At 34.3% G+C, this 25,468-nt stretch overlaps 2 protein-coding genes across 2 annotated transcripts; one reads left to right on the top strand and one right to left on the bottom strand.

Annotated features, from left to right (window-relative positions):
- Positions 1-1,125: 1,125 nt before the first annotated feature.
- On the bottom strand, positions 1,126-4,684 carry LOC130803226 (cytochrome P450 81Q32-like). The gene is made up of 2 exons (XM_057667399.1): positions 3,687-4,684; positions 1,126-1,920 (listed from the first exon to the last, which is right to left on the bottom strand). Exons 1-2 carry the CDS (start codon positions 4,617-4,619, stop codon positions 1,294-1,296), a joined length of 1,560 nt encoding a protein of 519 aa, XP_057523382.1. The 5' UTR covers positions 4,620-4,684; the 3' UTR covers positions 1,126-1,293.
- Positions 4,685-15,317: 10,633 nt separating this feature from the next.
- On the top strand, positions 15,318-17,978 carry LOC130802473 (uncharacterized). The gene is made up of 2 exons (XM_057666491.1): positions 15,318-16,866; positions 16,948-17,978. Exons 1-2 carry the CDS (start codon positions 15,318-15,320, stop codon positions 17,976-17,978), a joined length of 2,580 nt encoding a protein of 859 aa, XP_057522474.1.
- The last annotated feature ends 7,490 nt before the right edge of the window (positions 17,979-25,468 follow it).

The following is a 25,468-nucleotide window of genomic DNA, read 5'->3' as shown; positions in this document are numbered from 1 at the left end:
CAAGCCTTTGTAAAATGTAATAGCCTGACTTGACCGTATTCTCCATCCTACTCCTACTACTAGTCTACTACTACTATTATTAGTCTAACTACTATTGAAGCTTGGACCTGTCAACTTCTCATGTTTATCCATTCAACTGTCTAACTAATAAAGCGGTCTTGTTCTTTTGTTTATTGACTATTTGACTAAAGCAAAAATTATACTAAATTCATCAACTAAAGGAAAAAAACACTTTTGACTCTATATGTTATATATTCTAACATATTCTTTATTTGAAAATACTTTGGGCTAAAAGTATGGATGCGACATAAATTTTTATTATACATGGCGCTAAATATTTCATTTTAACAGAAGGGTGATTGAGATTCGAACTTGTGATCTCTTGTTATATTGGCTTCTAATGCGATGTTAAAGAACCAATTCGACCAAAAGCTTAAGCTAATAAATGAAACCCATAATATGTTATATACTCTAATAGTATTTATTTTGAGCATCTTTTCAAAATATACGTTTTCGAAGTTCTGACAGTAGTGATTCTTTTTCGATAAAAACTTCATATTAAATTACGTCTCGACAAAAAACACGTATCCTTTAAAAGACCACAACGATGTTTATCTTTCCAAAATTGTCATATCCAACCTTTAAAATGCTAATAAAAATTGTAAGTGTGTGTTTGAAGAATGGATGCTCGAGGTTGATCGATCGTACGTTAGTTGATCGCATTTGACAATTAAAATTACAATTGATATTTTTTGACAAAATCTTTTAGTAATTATGATTATGACAAAAAAGAGTTTTATAAGTATTTATTAACAATTTCTCCTAATGTGAATTGTAATAACACATCCTTCTTTAAAAAAAATTTTGCTTCTAAAAACTAACGTTAAATCTTAAAAAACATAATGCATAAATTCTCTAATTAGGTCAATTCATTTAAGAAAATGTTGCATAAAAGTATGCATTAAGCATTAATGGATTTAGCCTAAAAGACGTATCTCATAAAGAAGATTTCTCAGTAGACCGGCTGTAAATAATAAAAATCCAAACACTCAACTTATTTCATCAATAGCAAGAACAAATAAACATCAAAACAAAAATTAAGATGAACATATCTCAAATATATTGTTAAACCAATCTACATTATCCATTTATTATAAAAAAAAAATATCTACATTATTCATTTATTTTGTTTTATTGTAATTATACTTATAACGAGAATCAGATCTTGTCTTAACTGAAGTAAATATCGCCTTTTCAGATAAGATATCATAATCGAAACTCACAGCGCCTCCTTTAGAATCGAGAAAGCAAGTCCATGATACAAGGGCGAGGGGAGCACTGAGCTTGTAAGGGCTCAAGTTTAGTCATAGAAACTCCACCACCTTCCTTCATATCAACCAATTCATGACCAATTCTCTCCCACTGAAAACATTGAATCAATATTGCCACTGCATACCAAACAACCTTATCAGCCAAATGTTGTCCCGGACAACTCCTTTTCCCTGTCCCAAAAGGCATGTATTTGTACCCAAATCTCGTCGAACCTTCCATATAGTTCGTAAATCTTTCTGGCTTGAATTTTCGTGGATTCTTCCATATGTTGGGATCGTTATGTATAGCCCATATGTTATATATAAGCATTGTGCCTTTAGGAACAAAGAACTTTCCTATTTGGGAATCTTTCCTTGATTCGTAGGGTAGCCCTATTGGACCTGTTGGGTACATCCTTAGTGTCTCGTATATGATACATTGAAGATATGGAAGGTTGTTTCTATCTGACTCTTTAACCAAACGATTGTGTCCTATGTTTGTGTCAATTTCAAGTTGTGCCTTTTTTAGGATATTTGGATTGTTGAGAAGTAGTGACATAACCCATTCTACTGTAGCTGATGATGTGTCTGTTCCACCTTGAAATAGGGCCTATAGTATAACATGTGTTAGACCTTATTGACGGAGCAAATTCAAACGAATTTTATAAGTTGAAGCAATTGAAAACAATTTTAGTAGAAGAAAAAATATGAATTGATAAAAATAGTTAATCTAGAAAAAAATAAAATGAATAACACAACATCTAGAAGTCTTGATACATATGAATGAGAAAAATGTTGGAGTCAACTATGTGAGCATCGAATCTAAAATTTTGCCCGAAAAAAATATTTGCTCCAACTAAAACAAGATTCGATTTTGATTGCTTGTCAATAAATTGATCATTTCAAGTAATCTTATTAGGATTAACTAATATTATAAGATCACCAAATTGCAATTCCAACAGGTGGATTCAATTGAGCAATCAATGCAATTTATATATATGACAATATTAAACAACTTTTTTCTTGAAATTACGAAAAAGACATATAACTATTAAAATAAATAATCAAATCCAAAACTTTGGTTAATTAATACATGTATACATAACTAATTTAATTATCATTTTTATGTGTTATATGTTATAAATTTTACAATGTTTACTATTAATAGGATTTTTAATCAAAAATGACTTAGGTGAATAATGACCTAAGCAGTTTTAGGTCTAAATCTTTCTGATAAGATAAATAATCTTATCAATTTATGTTAGATTTTTATTTATTAAATTTCGTGAAATGATTTCCAAATACCTCAATATCAATATAAAAATAAAATTCAAATATTAAGTTAAATTCTGCATTTAAGTCATTTAGCTGAACTCTATTACAAATAAATATTCTCAAATTAACATCGTTTTTACTTAAAGAATTACTTATTTGTTTCATTATAATTGTTGTAAGAGCTATTAAGAAGCAATGTTAGTGTCAATAAGACAACGAAACACCATTTCTAATGACAATTTATTAATTTAATATTGGCAACCGATCAATATATTGTAATTTTAAAAGTATAATTTGACTAAATTGTCCAAACTTAAAAAATGAGCTCAGCCTAAATGACGGTTATTAAAGTTGGACTTCCAACTACACATTCAAAGAAAAAAAAAAACATTTGTCACTCTTTATAGTAGCTCTTTCTGTCCTAAAAGAATAGCCTTAATTATATATTGAAAATTAAGAAAAAAAAGTAAAAATAGTAAAAGAAATTTATATATTTTAAAAAAGTGAAAGAAATTTATGAATGAGACGAGAATATTAGTTAAATATGTGAAAAAGATTTAAAGAACAAATATGGATCAAAGTCAAAATAAAATTAGGAAAATAAAATGAAAGGGGCAAAAAAGGAAATAAGGATAGGTATTTGGTAGATAGGAGTAAAAAAAAAAAAAAAAAAAAAAAAAAAAAAAAAAAAAAAAAAAAAAAAACTGAAACAAAAAGTTGGATAGTGTCATCCATGTAGGTCATAAAACTTGTTATTGTGTGTTTATGCTTAATTTGAACACGTTCTTATTCTTAATTCATCAAGAGACTATTAGCTAGTATGTTAGCTACTTTGCTTTAAATATATTTATTTGTCTCTTAATGGCTGTCTCATTTAGTTAACAAATTCTTATATTTTAGGTCAACTAAAATTTTGCTTTCGAGTTGATATAACACATACGTAGATATGAATGTTCAACCTATCATATGATAATATCTTGAATTTGCCTCTAATTCAATTAGATGAAAAAAATAAATCAAAGATTAACAAAATAAAATATTGCAATTAGCAATTAACATGATTCATGATTGTGTATGAAATTAGCAATGGAATATACATACCAAAATGAGGCTTGAAATCATCTCATTTGAATAATATTGAGGATCCTCCTTTTGTAGGGATAACAAAACAGATATCATTGCTCTTTTCCTTGAATCCAACAATTTTCCTTTCTTTTCCAATTCTTTATGTTCTTTCATCAATCCATCCATAAAATTCTTTTTCTCTTTAGTCAATTTCTTCATGAAATTTTCAGGTGAAACCCCAAAAAATCTAAGTATCTTCAAAAATGGTAAGAAATCTTCCAAGTTATTTGCTCCACCAACCCTAAAACTCCCTTCCACAAATTGTTGGAATCTTCTAGTAGCTTCATTACCTTCACTAGTCTCCTCATAGTTACTCTTCCCCATTAACATCCTCATCATGTTATCTAAGGTGAACCCGAAAATGGCGGACTTCAAATCGACTATTCCTCCATTTTTGTGGCTCTCCTTTATCATCCTACGAATAAAAGATTGAGCCACTTCTACTCGGATTTCTGAAAGGATTTGCAGCCGTTGGGAAGATAATATCTCAACGGCTGCAATTTTTCTAAGGTTTTTCCAGTGATCCCCATATGGAGACCATGCTATGTTGGTATAATTATCGCCCCCGTACTTCCCAGGAAGAAGTCGAGGGCGATCAACAAAGGCATCGCCTTTTACTAAGCACTCCTCCACTACCTCCGGAGAGGATAGTAAGAGGAGGGGCCGAACACCCATGTTGAGATAGAGGACCGGGCCATGACGGGCCGCCAATCGGGCTAGGGAACGGTGGAGGGGTTTTTTGAATAGATAAAAGTGGCCTATAATAGGGAAGGAAAAAAATGGGCTTGGTGGAAACAATTTGGCCTTATGCTTGGAACGTAGGATGAAATGATAAAAAGTTAAGTAGGTAATTACAAATAAAGCTAAATACTTTATGAGTATGGTAATATTCTCCATATTGAAACTCATGGGTAGTAAGTGTTTCGAGCTAGCAATTCTTATTGATTTAATGGGTTTTGTTATGCACAAAATAGTGGTTGTATTCTTGTAATTTTGAGCCTTTAGTAGTTCTTTTTATATTATGAAGGTCTTTTTCAACATTAAATCTAATGGGTTATGGTAGGACCATTTTGACCTTCAAGGTTGGTCATTAGTCAATGATAATATTGTGGAATTGAAAATTTCTTGTGAAATAAATTTGATCAATAGATTTTAACTAAGCTTAGTATACCCATGGTGTGTGAAACTTGACTTCTAGAAGTATAAGCCATAAAAGTATCAATTATTCTATAGATCAAATATATGAAGTTTAAAAATGATCTATTTATTTATGTAAAAGATCTTAATATTTCAAAATTAAGGTTTTATAACATTGATGATTTAATTTTTAATTTTTGATCATTTATATGATAAAACTATATTATAATTATAGTATTTTTAGACTTTTTGTCCATTTACAAATAAATTTTTTTCGACTTTTTGAAATTTGATTTCATTTGACTTTTTTGTCTATTTATTAACAGCGAGTAGAGCTGTTCAAAAGTGACCCGACTCGAAAATCCAAACCGAAACTGAAAGTAAACCGACCCGAAAATGTGTTTCTTTTTTTGGTTTATCGAATCGACAGTACCCGAACTGAAATTGTACCCGAACCGGTTGACAACCGAAAATGGGAAAGCTGAACACGAGCTGTAACCGATTTTTGTAACCGACACATAACCGTTAACCAAGATTACCCGAACCAAATAATGACCGACCCGAATCATGCTCAAAACCGAGTTCTATCCGGCTAAAACCAACTTAACTCGGACGAATTTTAGATCGAACTGCTGTAAACCTGAACCAATTTTTAACATAGAAGTATGATAGACTCATATTCAATCATCTTATTTGTTAAGCTAATAAAGTGTTAGATATTTTAATAAATTAAATTTTATAAATACATGGTTTCCTATATTTAGAGTTAAAAATCAATGGTCAATGTTTATTTAACTACTTTTAATTGAATTAGATGAATATTGATAGAACTTTATAATTTTAATTTCCGGTTAAACAAGTTAAAGTAACAAAATAATAATGATTACTAATTAATTTGCATTTTAACTATTTTGCTTTAAATAAAGGGAATCTTGTCATCAATTAAAAATTGACTAACAACTTAATTAAATATTAATTCGATCGATAGTAATTAGTAATACGTAGCTGAATTTTGCTCTTAAAAAAAAACTCGAACCCGATCAGTACCCGACAAAACCGAACCAATTAGTAATCGATGACAACCCGAGACCGATTGACACTTGACACGAACTTCAACCGACACCGAACTGATGCTAACCCGATAGCTTGAATAACTGATCTCCAACCGAACCGTGACTAACCGACTCGACCCGAGTGTGACCCGTTGTAACACACAGCTGAAAAATAACCGATCCAAAATGCAACCGAATCGAATGATACCCGTTCGAAACTGACCCGATCACTCGAATGAATACCTCTAACAGCGAGCGAACAACTTGACTTTTTAAACAACTTTTAAACTTGTTTGTTGTTAATAACAACGAATAATTCTGACCATAGATTTTGAACATGAGACACTTATTTTAAAAAATCAGAAATTTTTTTTAAAACTTTTTTATCAAAAATATATTTTTTATTTTTCAAAAGTTCATTTGAAATTTATTTACGGCCAGCTATAAGATTGCCTCAAAGGCCCACAATCTACGCTTACACTTTTTGGGCCTGCTCATTTAAATAAAGTGTACTTGTAAGCCGAGCTAACTATGAACTGTTTTGCTTGAAATTGAATTTTTGAAATTCTTAAGTGAAAAAAAAAAATTAATTAAATAAACTAACTTTCAAACATTTTCCAAAATGCGATGCACCATGTCACGCCAGCTTGATAGCTGGCGTCCGCCTGTACAAACGACACGTCCCTCTATGGGAAGCCGCGTTAGTAAGGCTACATCAAGCAATGTGATGGTAGCCTCACCTAGAGGGAGATGAAATGTATGCGTCTCCTGATGCCATCTCTCGACCAGTGCCGTGATAATGGCACGGTCAACTCTGCCGTATGCTACGAGGTGAAAGTCGTATAACCTCGTTAGCTCTAAGTATGGGATGATGCTATCATCGATCACCCATGGAACAGAATCTGGATGCCTGGTGCCCAGCGTTTCCGCATCAGACACCTAAGAGTATTGAAATATAAATAAGTTACTTGTATGTACGCAATAGTAAAATGTAAATCATAACTATCGTAAACTAACCTGGGCATCCCAAAGAGGAGTACTCTTGTGCTCATGCTGCATGGTTAACACACTAGGGTCTACGGGTCCTGGAGCTGCTGGATCCATCTCCTCTACTCCTGTGTTCGTGTTAGTTTTAGTTAATATTACTATTATGTAATAATATAAAATATATACTCCCTCCGATCTTATGAATTAGTCACATTTCCTTATTTGGCAAAACCTTTGAATCAGTCCCATTTCTATTTTTGGTAATTCTTTTTTACTTAAATACCCTTAGTTCACACAAGTAATTACGAATATACCCCCATATACCTTACTTACCCAACTACCCTTCACTACTTATCCTTCACTACTTACCCTTTACTATTTACCCTTTTTAATGGACCCCACACAATCCTTAATATCCGTGCCCAAGCAAATGAGACTAATTCATAAGATCGGAGGGAGTATAACATATTACCTTGAGTTACAGATTATTATTCTAGAATAATATATATAACATATTACCTTGAGTGACAAGTTCTAGTGTTATGACCTTCGCTCCCACAACGACGACAATTAGATCGATTTGGTCTACCCTCATCCATTTCATTGGCAATTCTCTTAGACTTAGGCCTCCCTATACCCCGAATTTGAGCGGGATCGTGTCTAAGTTCAAAGCCCGTGTATTGCGGCCATGACCTCTTATCGATCATTGGCATGAAGTAATGTTCGTATGTACTTGCATAACTTTGACTAGTATAGCACGGATCCACAAACCTCCTAAATGAAAGGGGTCGTTTGATGCACACAGCAAGTATGTGTGAACAAGGAAGGTGGTATATCTTTTTTGGTCTACAAATTATTCAAATCCATAATGTAGCCAAGTTCATACATATATAATACACATAATCCAAATAATAAATCAATTCATAAGTTCACAAATAACATTTCTAATACCAACATCAACATCAACATTTTCTAATCAACATCAAATAATACAACAACATTACTTCAAAATCCAACATAAAGCTATAAAAACAATCAGAAATTACCTTGAATGCTTATGGATGATTAAGATTAGTCTTGATTTAACAACTAGAAACCTACATTTGAAAAAATAAACAAATTTGGTTAAAACCCTAAAATCCAAATATACACCAAAAAACACACAAAACAATTTACCTTTGCGCAAGCTATAGTATCCCACACTAATTTTGAAGTGCCAAATTCAAAGAGGATTGCACGATTTGATGAAATGAATCAATGGTTTTAGAGGGAGAAGGTGGAAATGTCGAGTGAAGTAGGATTTGAGAAATGCGAATTTGCGAAAAAACAGAAACTGATCTGATTTTGTAGATCAGGTCTGTTCGCAGTTAGTAACTGCGAACAGCAATAAAAGACAAAAGAGCTGTTCGCAGTTACTAACTGCGAACAGCTAGTTTGTCTTATATGTTGTTCGCAGTTAGTAACTGCGAACAGCTCCAAAGCACAGCTTTGGGGTTTGGACGCTTACTTTTGGAAAATATTTGAAAGTTAGTTTATTTAATTAATTTTTTTTTTCACTTAATCAAAAATTCCTTGAAATTAGAAGTTTTTGAACCCAAGATTACTTGTAAAGCATTGTTTTCTTTCACAAATCACAAATTTTCATTTACCAATATGATCTCATCGTGATATTATTTTAAAAAAATATTTATATTTGTACTTAAATTTTTTTTTTATTGTTTAATGTTTATCACATTATTTTACATGTTGAATTGACACTTTAGCTATTAAAACACACATTTTTTTGAATTTGATTCCTTCTATGAACTTGTATCACTATGAAACGGTTTCAAATGAAAAATAAAAAAATTTATAATTTTTTTATTTCAAAAGCATAAAAAAACACATTGTTGACTGGTTTTATCTAATTATCTGATCACATGTCATCTGGGTATATTTTGAGAAGAACCCTATAACAATTGAGATTATATCGAGTTATTCAAAAGTGAATGTTATTTTAAAATAATGGAAATAATTTAACTTATTTTGATAATTTTCCATGAAAAGTAAATGGAAAAATATATAATTCCCTTGTTTATTATAAAATATATAGGTAAAAATATTTATTTATGTTGTTATTTGTGTTCAACTTTAAATTATAAAATTACGTTTTTCATATATATATATATATATATATATATATATATATATATATATATATATATATATATATATATATATATATATATATATATATATACATAATATATATATATATATAAATATATATATATATACATATATATATATATATATATATATATATATATATATATATATATATATATATATATATACATATATATATATATATACATATGAAAGCGCAATTGAATGCGCAAGCCTCAAAGAGATTCAACAAAGAAAAACAAATGAAAAATAATGCAAAATAAGAACACAAGTGTTTATGAGGTATTTAGAATACCTCCCCCTCAAATGTAGTTTATTATATTGAATTCAACAATTACAAGTATAATAAACTCCCTTTACCTTGAGAACAATCTCTCAAGATCACAAATACTAAAGCAAAGTAAGAACACTCTCAAGTTTCTAACAATGCAATAGCCCTCTCAACAATATGTGTGTTTGTGGTGATTTGATACTATGAGTGATGAATCCTATTTATAGGCAAGATATTCATGACTCTTAGTATTCCCTCATAAATCACCATAAACTAACATTTAACAACTCAATTAACATCCTAATTAACTATGACAATAAACATTACAATAAATAATAGAGTAATGCACCACTTTATTGCATAGTCCCTACAAATTCTGACCAAAAACAGGATCCAATGTTGTCTGTTGGACTTCCTGTGGCTTTGATCAACCAACTTTCATCAACCGTTCCAAACCTTAAACCACCCATATTCGACACATCTTTATCGACCCTCTCCAAAGTACAAGACAAAGAATGTTCGACTATATGTTTAAAGTGAACGTCATCATTAAGATTATTGGCACTTGCTTTAACAATCTCCCCCTCAAGTCCAATATTCTTATCCTCTTCAAAAGTAACTCTCCTTGACCCAAACACACCATCACCAACACTTTTGTGGCCTAGGCTACCACAATTAACTTGTAACTCATACAAGTTCCTCTTACTCCTTAGTCCCTTCATGAGCACCATGCTCCCTCTAATGACTTTCAAAACCCCTCCACTTGCTTTGAAAGTGCATCCTTTACTCTCAAGTCTACCTAATGAAATAAGGTTCCTCTCAAACTTAGGTACATACCTTACATCACCAAGTCTTCTCTTGACACCTCCAAGAGTCTCAATAATAACCTCACCAATACCTTCTACTTTCACCTTCTCATCATTTGGTAAAGTAACAAGGCCATAATCCCCATAACTAAGCTTAGTAAATTTTCCTTTCTCACAACAAATGTGGAATGAGCAACCGGAGTCTATCACCCATTCCTTAGTATGGTGATCCACTCCCCCATCAACTAGTAGAACATCATCATCATCATCAATAAAGCCTAGAGCGGCATTCCCGCTATTCTCACCATTATCCCTTAAGTTTCTCATTCTCTTAAGGTCTTCCTTAAATTCCTTACACATCATTTGTATGTGTCCCTTCTTCTTACAATAGTAACACTCTTTGTTACTAAGGTCACCCCTCCCTTGAGACTTTCCCCTTCCTTGATATCCCTTTTCTTTGGTTCTTTCCCTATTAGAACCCTCACTAATCAAGCCCTCCCCAACATCCTTCTTTACTTCCCCCTCTCTTCTCACCATGAACCTATCATTCTCTCTCAACGCCGCCAATGCTTGATCAAGAGTGATAGAATCCCTACCTATGAGCAATGTTTGGACTATGTTCCTATAGTCCTTGGGAAGTGAAGCCAAAAGTAATAGAGCTTGTTCCTCATCATTTAACTTTTCATCAGCATTTAACAATTGGCACACCAACTTGTTAAATGTGTTAATGTGGTCTTGCATTGTTGTATCCTCATCCTTCATAAGTTGATACAACTCCCACCTCAAGCAAAGTTTATTTGTAAGGGATTTGGAAGCATACACCTTTTGTAATTTTTCCAATAACTCACCGGGATCGGTCTCTTTCAAGTAGTGATACTTGATTTCGGATGCAATGGCAAGCCGGATTGTGCTTACCGCCTTCTTCTTCATTTGTGTCCATCTTCCTTCTTCTACATTATTTGGCTTTTCCTTCAATAGTGCATCATCGATGCCTTGTTGCACCAAAAGATCTTCCACCGAACTCTTCCATATGGAAAAATTTATTTTTCCATCAAACAGTGGAATGGTGAAACTTTTCCCTTCAGTCATTGTGTTTTTCTTGTTCTTTTAACCTCACTTTCACACCCCAAATAGCCCAAAAAACGCTCCCGCTCTGATACCAATTGAAAGCGCAATTGAATGCGCAAGCCTCAAAGAGATTCAACAAAGAAAAACAAATGAAAAATAATGCAAAATAAGAACACAAGTGTTTATGAGGTATTTAGAATACCTCCCCCTCAAATGTAGTTTATTATATTGAATTCAACAATTACAAGTATAATAAACTCCCTTTACCTTGAGAACAATCTCTCAAGATCACAAATACTAAAGCAAAGTAAGAACACTCTCAAGTTTCTAACAATGCAATAGCCCTCTCAACAATATGTGTGTTTGTGGTGATTTGATACTATGAGTGATGAATCCTATTTATAGGCAAGATATTCATGACTCTTAGTATTCCCTCATAAATCACCATAAACTAACATTTAACAACTCAATTAACATCCTAATTAACTATGACAATAAACATTACAATAAATAATAGAGTAATGCACCACTTTATTGCATAGTCCCTACAAATTCTGACCAAAAACAGGATCCAATGTTGTCTGTTGGACTTCCTGTGGCTTTGATCAACCAACTTTCATCAACCGTTCCAAACCTTAAACCACCCATATTCGACACATCTTTATCGACCCTCTCCAAAGTACAAGACAAAGAATGTTCGACTATATGTTTAAAGTGAACGTCATCATTAAGATTATTGGCACTTGCTTTAACAACATATATATATATATATATATGTATATATATATATATATGTATATATATATATATGTATATATATATATATGTATATGTATATATATATATATGTATATATATATATATGTATATGTATATATATATATATGTATATATATATATATGTATATATATATATATGTATATATATATATATATATATATATATATATATATATATATATATATATATATATATATATATATATATATATATATATATATATATATATATATATATATATATATACATATATATATATATACATATATATATATATATATATATATATATATATATATATATATATATATATATATATATATATACATTGGGTGAGTTAATTCTCATATACTATCATATAATTTTAGCAAATAATAAACTTCACCAAATATATATGTGCAAGTTTATGGTGGTGGTGGAGTCGCATGCAGCTACGATTTTAAGATTAGGCGGCTGTTCAAGGGTGGGGCCGTGGGGGCGATTTTTGGGGAGGAGGATTAGAGAGGGCGACCACCGACCAGTAGGTAAGGGGTGTGGTGGGCGTGAGGAAGGGGCAAAATTGGGAAAATTAAAGGTGAGTTTTATTTTTTTATTTTTTAATAAATTAGACTTTTATTTAAAAAAGAAACCTTTGATATTTGTTCAAGATCAACTATTAGAGAAAATTTTATCTAGATTGATTCAATATTTATTAAAAGAAGTGTTAAGATAGGATTTTGGAAAAGATGATATTGGCTTGACAATAATATTTATTACATCTATTTTAAAATACTTGCATTTTGTACCATTTATTATTGAATCTTATTTTATATATTACGGCTAATATATAAGAAAAAATATAGTTAAGTAAAAGCTTATTTGAATCGTCTAATTAAATACCTTTGTAATATCATATTTTTATAATTTTAGTTATGCATTATTCAATATAAAAATGAATAAAACAACACATTAAATTGTGTAATAAAGTAGAATGTACTTCTTGCACCAAACCATATTTTGCTCTATTCATCATTCGTTGGTAATTTACATATTTCGGTTATTATACAAAAAAAAATAGTCATGTGGGATCTTTTTTTATTCGTCTCGTCGCATATATTCATAATATCAAATTTTTATAATTTTTAATGTGTAACTCTAGATATAAATGATTGGAAAATTTGTAAAAAAAACACCTTATAAAACCAGTTTTTTTGTAAAAAAACATCTTTTAAAATTTTTTTTTTGTAAAAAACAACTTTTAAGAGACTTTTCAGTTTCCGGTGACTTTTGTCAACTTTCCGGCGTTGACTATGCCATTTGTTAACTTTTATGCGTTGACTTTTGAGCTCAAATGGCATAGTCAATGTCAGAAAGTTGACAAAAGTCACCGAAAACTGATTTAAGGTGTTTTTTTAATAAAAAGTCTCATTAAAGGTGTTTTTTTACAAAAAAAATTTTTAAAAGGTGTTTTTTTACAAAAAAATAAGTTTTATAAGGTGTTTCTTTGCAAATTTTCTTAAATGATCCGACAAACGCATTGATTGCGCAAAAATTTATTTGGTGCAAGTATTATGGAACGGAAAAAGTAATAACTAATAAGTATAAGAAACTTAAAAAGTATTATTTTCATATCGAGAAAGTTTTAATAAATAACGGTTATTTGTGAGGTTAATAAATCACTCTTATGTGGTAGGATTTAATAGGATGAAAGTTTTATTATTTTAATTCATCTTTTTTAATTTTATTAATTTTATTATTATTATTATTATTATTATTATTATTTTTTGTCATACTTTCACCACATTTTAATGTCATGGAGTACAATATCATTATTCCACCTCAATGTCATGTCACTCGGGTAATCTACCCACCACGTGGATAAAGTTTTCAACGTTTACGTTGTCGATCATTGTTTAGAAGGTGTGATACACCAAATTTATTAGGAATGGGAAAAATGAATGATTTATCATTTACTCACTGTCAATTGTGACCTTTCTATTTAATTAAGATGTCGATTATTGGGAACTTGTGCGACACCAAATTTATCAGATATGGAATTATGTGCTGTCATTTCTTATTAATTTACTTTTTATCCTTATTTCATAATTTTGAAAATTTCAATTTTAGGTGATTTTATTTTAAAAATCTTAATTTTAAATTATTATTTAAAAATTCAAATTTTGAAAATTGTTTAATTTCATGGCCCGTTTGGCTAGCATACTAAATGGTGGTAATGAGAATAAATTTATAATGTAAAAGTTCATCAAAAGTTTTATCTCATTCCATGGTAATGAAACTTTTTTTTTTTTTTTACAAATTTTCATTATCACCTAATACCACATCTCCCAACGGTAATACATTGGAATAAATTTTATGAACAAAATAAGATGATTGAAAGTTGTCAAGTATGGCCATCAAAGTAATCAAGAGATTTTTCAACCAAAATTATACTAGTTTTCATTCCCATTACCACGGTTTATTATCACCTACCAAATGGGCCGTCAAAGGACTTGACCGCTTGGTAATCTTAGAGAGGGTAAAACATCTAACACCCAATACCTTCGAACCATTACCCTCCCATCTAAGGATGATTATGGGGCGGGTCTGAAGCGGGTCCAGTCAGACTTAGACCCGGATCCTATTATTTTTCATAGATTCAGACCCGGATTCGAACCCTAAGGGTCTAATATTTTTAGACCCAGACCCTAGACCCTTCAAATCTAATAGGTCTAGGGTCCTTAATGGATCCTTAATTGGTCTAAAAAGAGTCTCTTTAATTTGTCATATTTGTGCCTTTTGTAAGTCATTATATTTTTCATATTTTTGTAAGAAACTTATTAGCGTATTTTACAAATATTTAATACTAATTTAACATTCATAGCGCCATCCATATATGCTTAAATTCCATTACAAACACTAATTTGAAAAAATATGAAAAATATAAAGTTGGATTTTTAAAAGAAATTGGGATTTTAGAATTGAACCATCTAAAATTGGGATTTTTTAAAGAAATTTTCACTATTTCATATTGTTAGAGTGTAACTGTTATTTCAGTTTCTTCCATATAGGGCAGTTAGGTTTAGTGGAGCAGTTAGTTTCTTCCATATAGTTACCATATAGTTAGTGGAGTAGTTACTAGAAAAATTAGGAGCAGTTACCTTGAATAACTTGTATATATTGCCATCACCAGTATTGAATGAAAGAAAGAGAAAAATACTGAATTAAAACAAAATCAGAAACATTCAAAACCTCACCAAAACTTGGTGATTAACTTACAATCATGGTATCAGAGCGGCAACGATTCTAAGTCGTTTTTGCAGCTTCATCATTTACCATTAACAAACCTTTAACACAAAGATGGCAGACGAACCAAGAACAGTCATAACACCAGATCAGCCGGTCACAATGGGGCAATTGTTGCAACTGATTAATCAGTTAAACTCCAATCAACAGCCCACTAACACCGTGACCAACACCCATACCCTCTCCATCTCAGAAAAATTAACAAATCAAAATTACACGAAATGGTCCAGGCTGATGCACTTAGCCATTAGTGGACGAGATCGTCTCAATCACATCATTGACGATCCCCCTCCCACAAATGACCCAGCGTACAGCCAATGGATCAAGAGTGACTCGATTGTTATTTCATGGATTTTAGAGAATATAGATCCTGATCTAGTGAATCAATATCTTGATTTCCCAACAGCCAAAGCTCTGTGGCAAGGGATTGAAACTCTCTACAGTAGTGGGAGAGATGGCCTGCAAATTTTCGATTTAACAGTCAAGGCAAATAAAATCCAGCAAGGCACGGATACTATCGAGGCATATTACAGCAAGCTTCTAATGGTGTGGAAGGAAATCGATAGAAGACAACCAAATCCAATGAAAGATCCAGATGATATCACTATTTATAATCAATTAATTCAAAAAAATAGATTATATCAATTTTTGGCCGGAATCCATCAGACCTTTGATAAGGATATGCGAGATCTATTATTATTGGATCCTCTTCCCACAGTAGAAGAAGCATATTCGAGTATCAGAAGAGAAGTGCTAAGGAGGGGAATCATGAAACCAGAGCCCTCATCAGATCTAGAATCATCGGGCTCCGGTGGGGTTTTTGCAGTAAAAGGGAGGACTTACCGGCGGGAGGACGACAAATCTCACCTTAAATGCACCTATTGTGGAGGTACAAGGCACACACGAAATGAGTGCTTCAAACTCGTGGGCTACCCGGAATGGTGGCCGGATCCAAAGAAGAGAGGGGAAAAAAAACAAACCCAGATCTCCGATCAACACCGCACCGGGAAAGTAGCCCTTGGATGGAGCATAGAGAAGCGTGAATCCATGAACAAAGATGAATCCATGAAGGAAGGTGAAGGGAGACAACCAACAGAACCAACAGAGGAAGGTACGGAAGGTACCAGAAGCATCAACAATGGCGAAAACGGTGGATTAGTTTTTTGCAGAGAAAGTGAGAGTGAAGGGCAAAACGGCGGAATAGGGTTTATGAGTGAAGGGCTGCTCCAAGGGTCCTTAAATAAGGGCTGGAGGTCACGTGCTCCCTCACGTGCCTCTGACCTTATATTCCCACCTTTACCTTTAAACGTTTCGTCCTGTCTTAATACTTCATCTCGTTTTAAAGAGGGCTGGATCTTTGACTGCGGTGCTACCGATACAATGTCTTTTGACCCGACCGATTTTTTGACCCATGACCTACCTAGGAAAGATGTCATTAAAACCGCGAATGGGGAAGGGATTAAAGTGAGCGGAGCCGGAACTATTTCTTTCACAAAAAACCTCACTTTAAAAAATTGTTTATTCGTACCAGGCCTGTCACATAAATTGTTATCAGTGAGTCAACTTACAAGAGATCTTGATTGTACGGTTCTCATGAAACCCGGTTGTTGTATTGTGCAGGATGCTCAGACAGGAAAAATCATTGGGCGTGGTATTGAGAGCAATGGATTGTACTACTTGGAAGAGGAGACTCCAAAAGGCAAAGTGACACTTGTTCGCGGGCTAGAGGAAAGACAATTATGGCATCGACGGCTTGGACATCCTTCGGTGGGGTATTTAGAAAAACTTTTCCCTGAATTTGTCGGGTTAAAACCTGAGTTTAAGTGTGAAACATGTATTCTTGCAAAAAGTCACAAACATTCGTATTCTAATAGTTTGAATAAAGTTGATGTGCCCTTTATGCTTGTTCATTCTGATGTGTGGGGCCCTGCCCCAGTCATAGGACTACATGGTTTTTCATACTTTGTTACATTTATTGATGATTGTACCCGCATGAGTTGGATTTATTTCCTTAAACAAAAATCTGAGGTCTTCCATGTGTTTGTTGAATTCTATAATATGGTTTGTACCCAATTCCAAACCCAGCCCCGCATGCTTCGCACCGATAATGGTAAAGAATATATCAATTCGAACATGGACTTATTCTTTAAACAAAAAGGCTTAATACATCAAACATCTTGTCCTAACACACCCCAACAAAACGGTGTAGCAGAACGGAAAAACCGCACATTACTTGAGATGACCCGTGCTATTATGCTTGACTCTCGTGTTCCCACTTACCTTTGGCCGGAAGCCATTGCTACTGCCAATTATCTTAGCAATAGACTTCCCACAAAGAGTCTTCAATATCACACACCCCTAGCCACCCTCCAAACCCATTGTCCTATTCCCTCTACGCATATTCTGCCTCCTCGTACATTTGGGTGCACGGTTTTTGTTCATTGTTCAGCAAGGGTACGAAACAAATTTGAACCACGAGCAGTGAAATGTGTTCTTATTGGATATGGTCGAAATCAAAAGGGTTATCGGTGCTATGATCCCTCAACTCGAAAGGTCTATACCACAATGGATTGCGAGTTCATAGAGAGTGAATACTACTACCATCTTCGCCGTCAGGGGGAGAAATATCATGAGGATGATAATCTCAGCTGGTTAGTCGGTCCGTGGTTGCCCGACCTCCACCCAAAAGATCAAGTTGACAATGTTACTGAGTGATCCAAGATCAAATACATTATCTCATGAGCCGATTGCTTTAGTTCTTGAAGTACTTGGTTTTAATCCTTTTAAATCTGAATTTGTTACATGTCTAACTTGGGTTGAAGATTAAGTGAAGCTACATATATATTGGTTGGACGTCACTTTGATAGGTCCAAGTTTAGTTATGTTTTTTAAAGTCTTTTTACCACTTAAATCTGATTAATTAGCTACTGCATGCTTGGGGAACAACTTAAATCAGCCTAATGCATGCTTTGGAGGCTATTTAATGCTGTTTTGTGAGTTCCAATGCTTGTTCCCCATGCTTGGACGTCCCACCTTAATTTCTCTTGCTTTTTAGCTTCCTTTTGCTGTTGTAACTCTATTTAAAGAGAGCTATTCATGAATGAAAGTTCAGACTTGTTTTATGAATCAACCTTTGTGTTTTCTTCTTGCCTATCTTTGTGTTGGTCCAAGGTTAACAAGAGTTCTTTAATACTTTGAGTGTGTTCTTGAGTATTAAACTAGGGGAGATTGAGTTTGTCTTGTCTCTAGCCTAAATACTATTGCATTGAGTTTGTTCTTGTGCTTTGGTTGTCCTATTTTCATTCAAATATACATTCTGTCCAAATTACTTCTTCTTTCTTTTCTTTTGTCCTTCTCCTTCCTTAATCATTTAGGAAGTCTTGAATTAGCATTTACATCATTTGGTATCAGAGCTTTGGTATTTTAAAGAGTGTTTCAAAGTGTTAATTCATTCAAAATAAACACAAAATATCAGACTTGCTGTTGTGTTGCTTTCGGTTTTTCGTTTTAAAAAAAAAAAAAAAAAAAAAAAAACTATGGCTGAAGAAAACCTCGCTGAGCTATTGAGATCAATCAATTTGAGGTTAGAAAGAATGGAGAAAAAAAATGAAGAGCGTGAGATTGAAAAACAAAAGCAAGATACAAGAATGGATGCTATGGCTGATATGCTTTTAAAAGCTACAAGAAAAATTGGTGAGATTGAAAATGAGGATTCTAGTAGTGGAAATAATTATAAATCTTTTGATGAAGATAGGGGGCTTAGAATTGATCTTCCAGAATTTGATGGAGGTCATGATAGCGAATCATTTCTTGATTGGCTAAGGCAAATTGAAACCGTGTTTGAATATAAGGAGTATGATGATAAAAAGAAGTTTAAGCTTGCTGTTCTTAAACTCACTAAACTTGCTGCCTTATGGTACGAAAATGTTAAAGCAAATAGAAGAAGAGAAGGAAAAAATAAAATGGACTCTTGGGAAAAATTTAAAAAAAAGATGAGGGATAAATGGGTGAGTAAGGAGTATGAGCAGGAGCAATACTTGAAACTTACACATCTTTCACAAGAAAATGAGATGAGTGTGGAAGAATACATTAGAGAGTTTGAAAAACTATGTTTGATTTGTGATTTGCAAGAGAAGGAAGCCTTTAAAATTGCTCGTTTCATTAAAGGGCTGTCCAAAAATATTTGTAGAAAAGTGGAAGTTACTCATTATGCTTCTTTTAGTGATGTTTGCAAATTGGCTTTGAAATATGAAGCACAATCCAAGGAAGAGAAAGAGAAGGAAAAGCCTAAGTTTCCTTACAAAGGTACTTCGAAGTTTACTCCTTCCAACTCAAAAGGGAGTACTTTTCAAAGTAAGGCTTTCCCATCTAGTTTTATAAGCGAAAAATCAAAAGAAAAGGCTGTTGTGTCGCCTAGTGAACTTGCAACAAGGAGGAAATGTTTTAAATGTCATGGAAGAGGACATATTGCTAGTGAATGTCCTAGCAAGGCTGTTTTAACATCTACTCAGTGTGCTATTATGGATGAAGAGGAAAAAATGTATAATTTTGTGGCAAATGAAGTGGAAGATTTGGAGGATGATTATGAGGAGGAAATACAACCAGAAGATGAGTACAATATGATGGTGGTTCGAAAAGTGCTATTTAGTGAGCCACAAGCTGATTTGAAGCAACGCCACAATTTGTTTCATACTAGATGCAAAATTGGAGAGAAGACTTGCAATGTTATAGTTGATAGTGGTGCACAAACTGATGTAGTATCATCTGAAGTTGTGAGTAAGCTGAAGTTAGCTACTAGAGATCATGAAGAACCTTACAAGTTGAATTGGTTGAATGATAGCACTGGAATAAGGGTGAGGAAGCAAGCTTTGGTTTCTTATTCTATTGGAGGCTTTGAAGATGAAAGATGGTGCGATGTAATTCCCATGGATGCTTGTCACTTGCTGCTTGGAAGACCATGGCAATTTGATCACAATTCGGAGCATAGAGGAAAAAGTAATGAGTATATTGTAACAAAAAAAGATGGTAGAAAAGTCAAATTAATTCCCTTACCCCCTAAAGTTGCTAAGAAAGAAAAAGACAAAAGCAACTATCTTGTAACATGTAATGAGTTTGAAAAAATAGTGGATGAATATGGTGGTGGTTATGCTTTGGTTCTAAGGACCAAAGATCAGATTAGTACTTCTTGTGATAACTCATCTTCCTTAAATGAGTTATTAGAAGAGTACAAAGATGTATTTCCAAATGACTTGCCCAAGGGCCTCCCACCAATAAGAGGCATTGAGCACGCCATTGACTTGATTCCTGGAGCACCTTTGCCAAATAAAGCTGCTTATAGATGTAACCCCGAGGAAAGTAAAGAGCTTGAGAGGCAAGTGAGTGAGTTGATTGAAAGGGGCTACGTGAGAGAAAGTCTTAGTCCTTGTGCTGTCCCTGCCCTTTTAGTGCCTAAGAAAGATGGCACTTGGAGAATGTGTGTAGATAGTAGATCCATAAATAACATAACCATCAAATACCGTTTTCCTATGCCTAGGTTGCAAGATATGCTTGATGAATTAAGTGGAGCCTTAGTCTTTTCAAAAATAGATTTAAGGAGTGGTTATCATCAAATGAGAATAAGGGAAGGGGATGAATGGAAAACTGCTTTTAAAACAAAACAAGGGTTATATGAGTGGTTAGTGATGCCATTTGGGCTTTGCAATGCTCCAAGTTCTTTCATGAGGTTAATGAATGAGGTTCTCCGTCCTTTTCTTAATAATTTTGTTGTTGTTTACTTGGATGATATTCTAGTGTATAGTAAAAACAATGAAGACCATATGGTGCATTTGAAGAGGTTGTTTGAAAAATTGAGGGAAGTAAAGTTGTATGGAAAGCTTGAGAAGTGTTTTTTCATGACCCCTAGTGTGTCATTTTTGGGATACATTGTGACTAGAGAAGGAGTGCAAGTAGATCCAGAAAAGGTCAAGGCAGTTAAGTCTTGGTTGGCTCCAACCAATGTGCATGAGGTAAGGAGTTTTCATGGGCTTGCTTCTTTCTATAGGCGGTTCATTAGAAACTTCTCTTCTATTATGGCTCCCATTACCGAGTTAACAAAAAAGGGTGAATTTAAATGGACTGAAAATGCTCAAAGGGCTTTTGATAAAGTCAAATACATGCTGTGCAATGCACCTATACTTGTTCTCCCTGATTTTAACAACGTGTTTGAAGTAGAGTGTGATGCAAGTGGGGTTGGAATAGGGGCTGTCCTTATTCAAGAAAAGAAGCCAGTAAGTTTCTTTAGTGAGAAGTTAAGTGAGGCTAAATTGAATTACTCTACTTATGATCGTGAATTTTATGCCATCGTTAGAGCTCTTGATCATTGGTCTCATTACCTTAGACCAAAACCCTTTGTTCTTCATTCTGATCATGAGGCTTTAAAATTCATAAATGGGCAACAAAAACTTAATAAAAGACATGCAAAGTGGGTAGAATTTCTTCAATCATTTACCTTTAGCTCCAAATATAAAGATGGAAAAAGTAATATTGTAGCTGATGCTTTATCTCGAAGAGCATACTTGCTTTCTATGGTGGATGCTAAGGTTTTGGGTTTTGAACAACTCAAGGAGTATTACAAAGATGATCCTGATTTTGCTAATGAATTTCCAAAGCCATCGAAAGATTACGTTGATCAAGATGGTTATCTTTTTAAAGGTAACAAGTTGTGTGTTCCTAAAAGTGGCATTCGTGAATTGTTGGTAAGAGAAGTTCATAGTGGTGGATTGGCTGGTCATTTTGGCATTCAAAAGACTCTTGATATTCTTGGTGAGCATTTCTATTGGCCAAGGATGATCAGGGATGTTACTTTAGTTGTGGAGAGATGTGCTACATGTCAAAAGTCAAAAGGGCATTTCACAAAGGGGCTTTATACTCCATTACCTGTTCCAGATTCTCCTTGGGAAAGTGTTAGCATGGATTTCATTGTTGGGCTACCGCGGACTCAAAGGGGTAGAGATAGCATTATGGTGGTGGTAGATAGATTTTCCAAAATGGCTCATTTTGTAGCTTGTAATAAAACAGATGATGCAGTAAAAGTGGCTGAATTGTACTTCAAGGAAATTGTCAAACTACATGGCATTCCTCGAAGTATAGTTTCGGATAGGGACTCCAAGTTTTTAAGTCACTTTTGGAGGACCCTATGGAAGTTGGTTGGTACCAAGTTACTATTTAGCACCTCTCATCATCCCCAAACTGATGGGCAAACAGAGGTGACAAATAGAACTTTGGGTGCTTTGTTACGTGGTCTTGTGAGCAAAACGCAGAAAGATTGGGACATGAAACTAGCCCATGCGGAGTTTGCTTACAATAGGGCTCATTCTTTAACTACTTCTCGTTCTCCTTTTGAAGTAGTGTATGGAGTGAATCCATTTGTGCCTGTTGATTTGATTCCCTTGCTGAAAACTAATATGGTAGAAAAAGATGCAAAAAAGAGGGTGGAAACCTTTCAAAAAACCTGTGAGCAAGTAAAGAAAAGAATTGAGGAGATGAATAAAAAATACCAAGAGAGAGCAAACAAAAAAAGGAAACAACCCATATTTAACCCTGGGGATTTGGTTTGGCTTCATTTGAGAAAAGAGAGATTTCCGAAGCTTCGCAAAAACAAGCTCATGCCTCGTTCTGATGGTCCGTTTAAAGTACTTGAGAGGGTAAATGATAATGCATACAAGATTGAACTTCCTGATGAGTTGATGGGTGTTAGTGCTACTTTTAATGTGGGCGATTTGTCACCGTACTTGGATGATTCAAGTTTGAGGACAAACTCTTCAAAAGAAGGAGAGAATGATCCAAGATCAAATACATTATCTCATGAGCCGATTGCTTTAGTTCTTGAAGTACTTGGTTTTAATCCTTTTAAATCTGAATTTGTTACATGTCTAACTTGGGTTGAAGATTAAGTGAAGCTACATATATATTGGTTGGACGTCACTTTGATAGGTCCAAGTTTAGTTATGTTTTTTAAAGTCTTTTTACCACTTAAATCTGATTAATTAGCTACTGCATGCTTGGGGAACAACTTAAATCAGCCTAATGCATGCTTTGGAGGCTATTTAATGCTGTTTTGTGAGTTCCAATGCTTGTTCCCCATGCTTGGACGTCCCACCTTAATTTCTCTTGCTTTTTAGCTTCCTTTTGCTGTTGTAACTCTATTTAAAGAGAGCTATTCATGAATGAAAGTTCAGACTTGTTTTATGAATCAACCTTTGTGTTTTCTTCTTGCCTATCTTTGTGTTTGTCCAAGGTTAACAAGAGTTCTTTAATACTTTGAGTGTGTTCTTGAGTATTAAACTAGGGGAGATTGAGTTTGTCTTGTCTCTAGCCTAAATACTATTGCATTGAGTTTGTTCTTGTGCTTTGGTTGTCCTATTTTCATTCAAATATACATTCTGTCCAAATTACTTCTTCTTTCTTTTCTTTTGTCCTTCTCCTTCCTTAATCATTTAGGAAGTCTTGCCACAATGGATTGCGAGTTCATAGAGAGTGAATACTACTACCATCTTCGCCGTCAGGGGGAGAAATATCATGAGGATGATAATCTCAGCTGGTTAGTCGGTCCGTGGTTGCCCGACCTCCACCCAAAAGATCAAGTTGACAATGTTACTGAGTCACCTCACCAAGATGATCTATCCACTACTCCAATACCACCACCAATCCTGTCTGACCATCAGGTAAGTCATACAGTTCTTGATCGAGTTGTTTCAGCAGGAACTAACAGTGATAATGTGATAGTTGATATTGATGCTTCGAACGAGGAAATTGATGCAGGTAACAGTGATGATGGGGATGTTGATACTTTGACTGAGGCAGCTGCTGCAGATACAAGTGAAACAAGGGGTCATGATACTTCGTATATGTTACCTCCTCGCTCCACTCGAGGGGTTCCACCAAGGAAATATGATCCTGAATACGAAGCACAACGGTCGAGATATCCCATTGAAAAGTCATCTGGATCAGGAAACTTGTCGCAGAATGCCTTAGCTTTTAAGGCAGCTTTGGATGCAGCCAAGAGCCCACTTACAGTAGAAGAAGCCCTAAGGTCTGCACATTGGAGAAAGGCAATGGAGGAGGAAATTAACGCTTTGAATAAGAATGGTACGTGGGAGAAGTGCGTCTTGCCAAACAACAAGAAAGTCGTCGGATGTAGATGGGTTTTCACGATCAAGTACAAGTCAGATGGCACTATTGAGAGGTACAAAGCTCGACTGGTGGCGAAAGGGTACACGCAGACATATGGAATTGATTACTCAGAAACCTTCTCTCCAGTTGCTAAACTTGATACAGTTCGAGTTCTGTTCAGCATTGCAGCAAATCTAGATTGGCCTCTCCATCAGTTTGACGTGAAGAATGCGTTTCTACATGAAGAACTGCAAGAGGAAGTGTACATGGAAGCTCCACCCGGGTTTACATCAGAATTCTCAGACAACGAGGGGTGCAGGTTGAGAAAAGCACTATATGGGTTGAAACAATCACCTAGAGCATGGTTTGGAAGATTCACCTCCGCCATGAAGAGATTTGGTTACCGTCAAAGCAACTCAGATCACACCCTATTTCTCAGACGCAGAGGGGAGAGAATTACATGCCTGATAATATATGTGGATGATATGATCATTACAGGGAATGACAAAGAAGAAATAATCAATCTAAAGGAGAAGCTGTTCCTAGAATTCGAGATGAAAGATCTTGGCAGACTGAAATACTTTTTAGGGATTGAAGTCCTCAGATCAAACAAGGGAATCTTCATATCTCAGAGGAAGTATGTTCTAGACCTGTTAGCTGAAACAGGCATGCTGGACTGCAAGCCAATCGAGACACCGATTATGGTGAACCATGGACTCCAGATGATTGAAGGAGGAAAACTGGCTGATCAAATGCAATATCAGCGCATGGTGGGGAAGTTAATTTATCTAGCTCACACTAGGCCTGATATTGCATATGCAGTAGGAGTAGCTAGTCGGTTCATGCACAAACCGCAGATTCAGCACATGGATGCAGTCTACAGGATTCTCAGATACCTCAAGGGATGCCCTGGAAAAGGAGTCTTATATCAGAAGAATGGGCACCTTGACCTTGTAGCATATACAGACGCTGACTGGGTAGGAGATAGAGATGATAGGAAGTCAACATCAGGCTATTTTACGTTAGTGGGAGGAAACCTGGTCACATGGAGGAGC

This window comes from Amaranthus tricolor, chromosome 16, assembly GCF_026212465.1.
Source record: "Amaranthus tricolor cultivar Red isolate AtriRed21 chromosome 16, ASM2621246v1, whole genome shotgun sequence".
NCBI lineage: Eukaryota > Viridiplantae > Streptophyta > Magnoliopsida > Caryophyllales > Amaranthaceae > Amaranthus > Amaranthus tricolor.
This window is presented reverse-complemented; position numbering and strand designations above follow the sequence as displayed.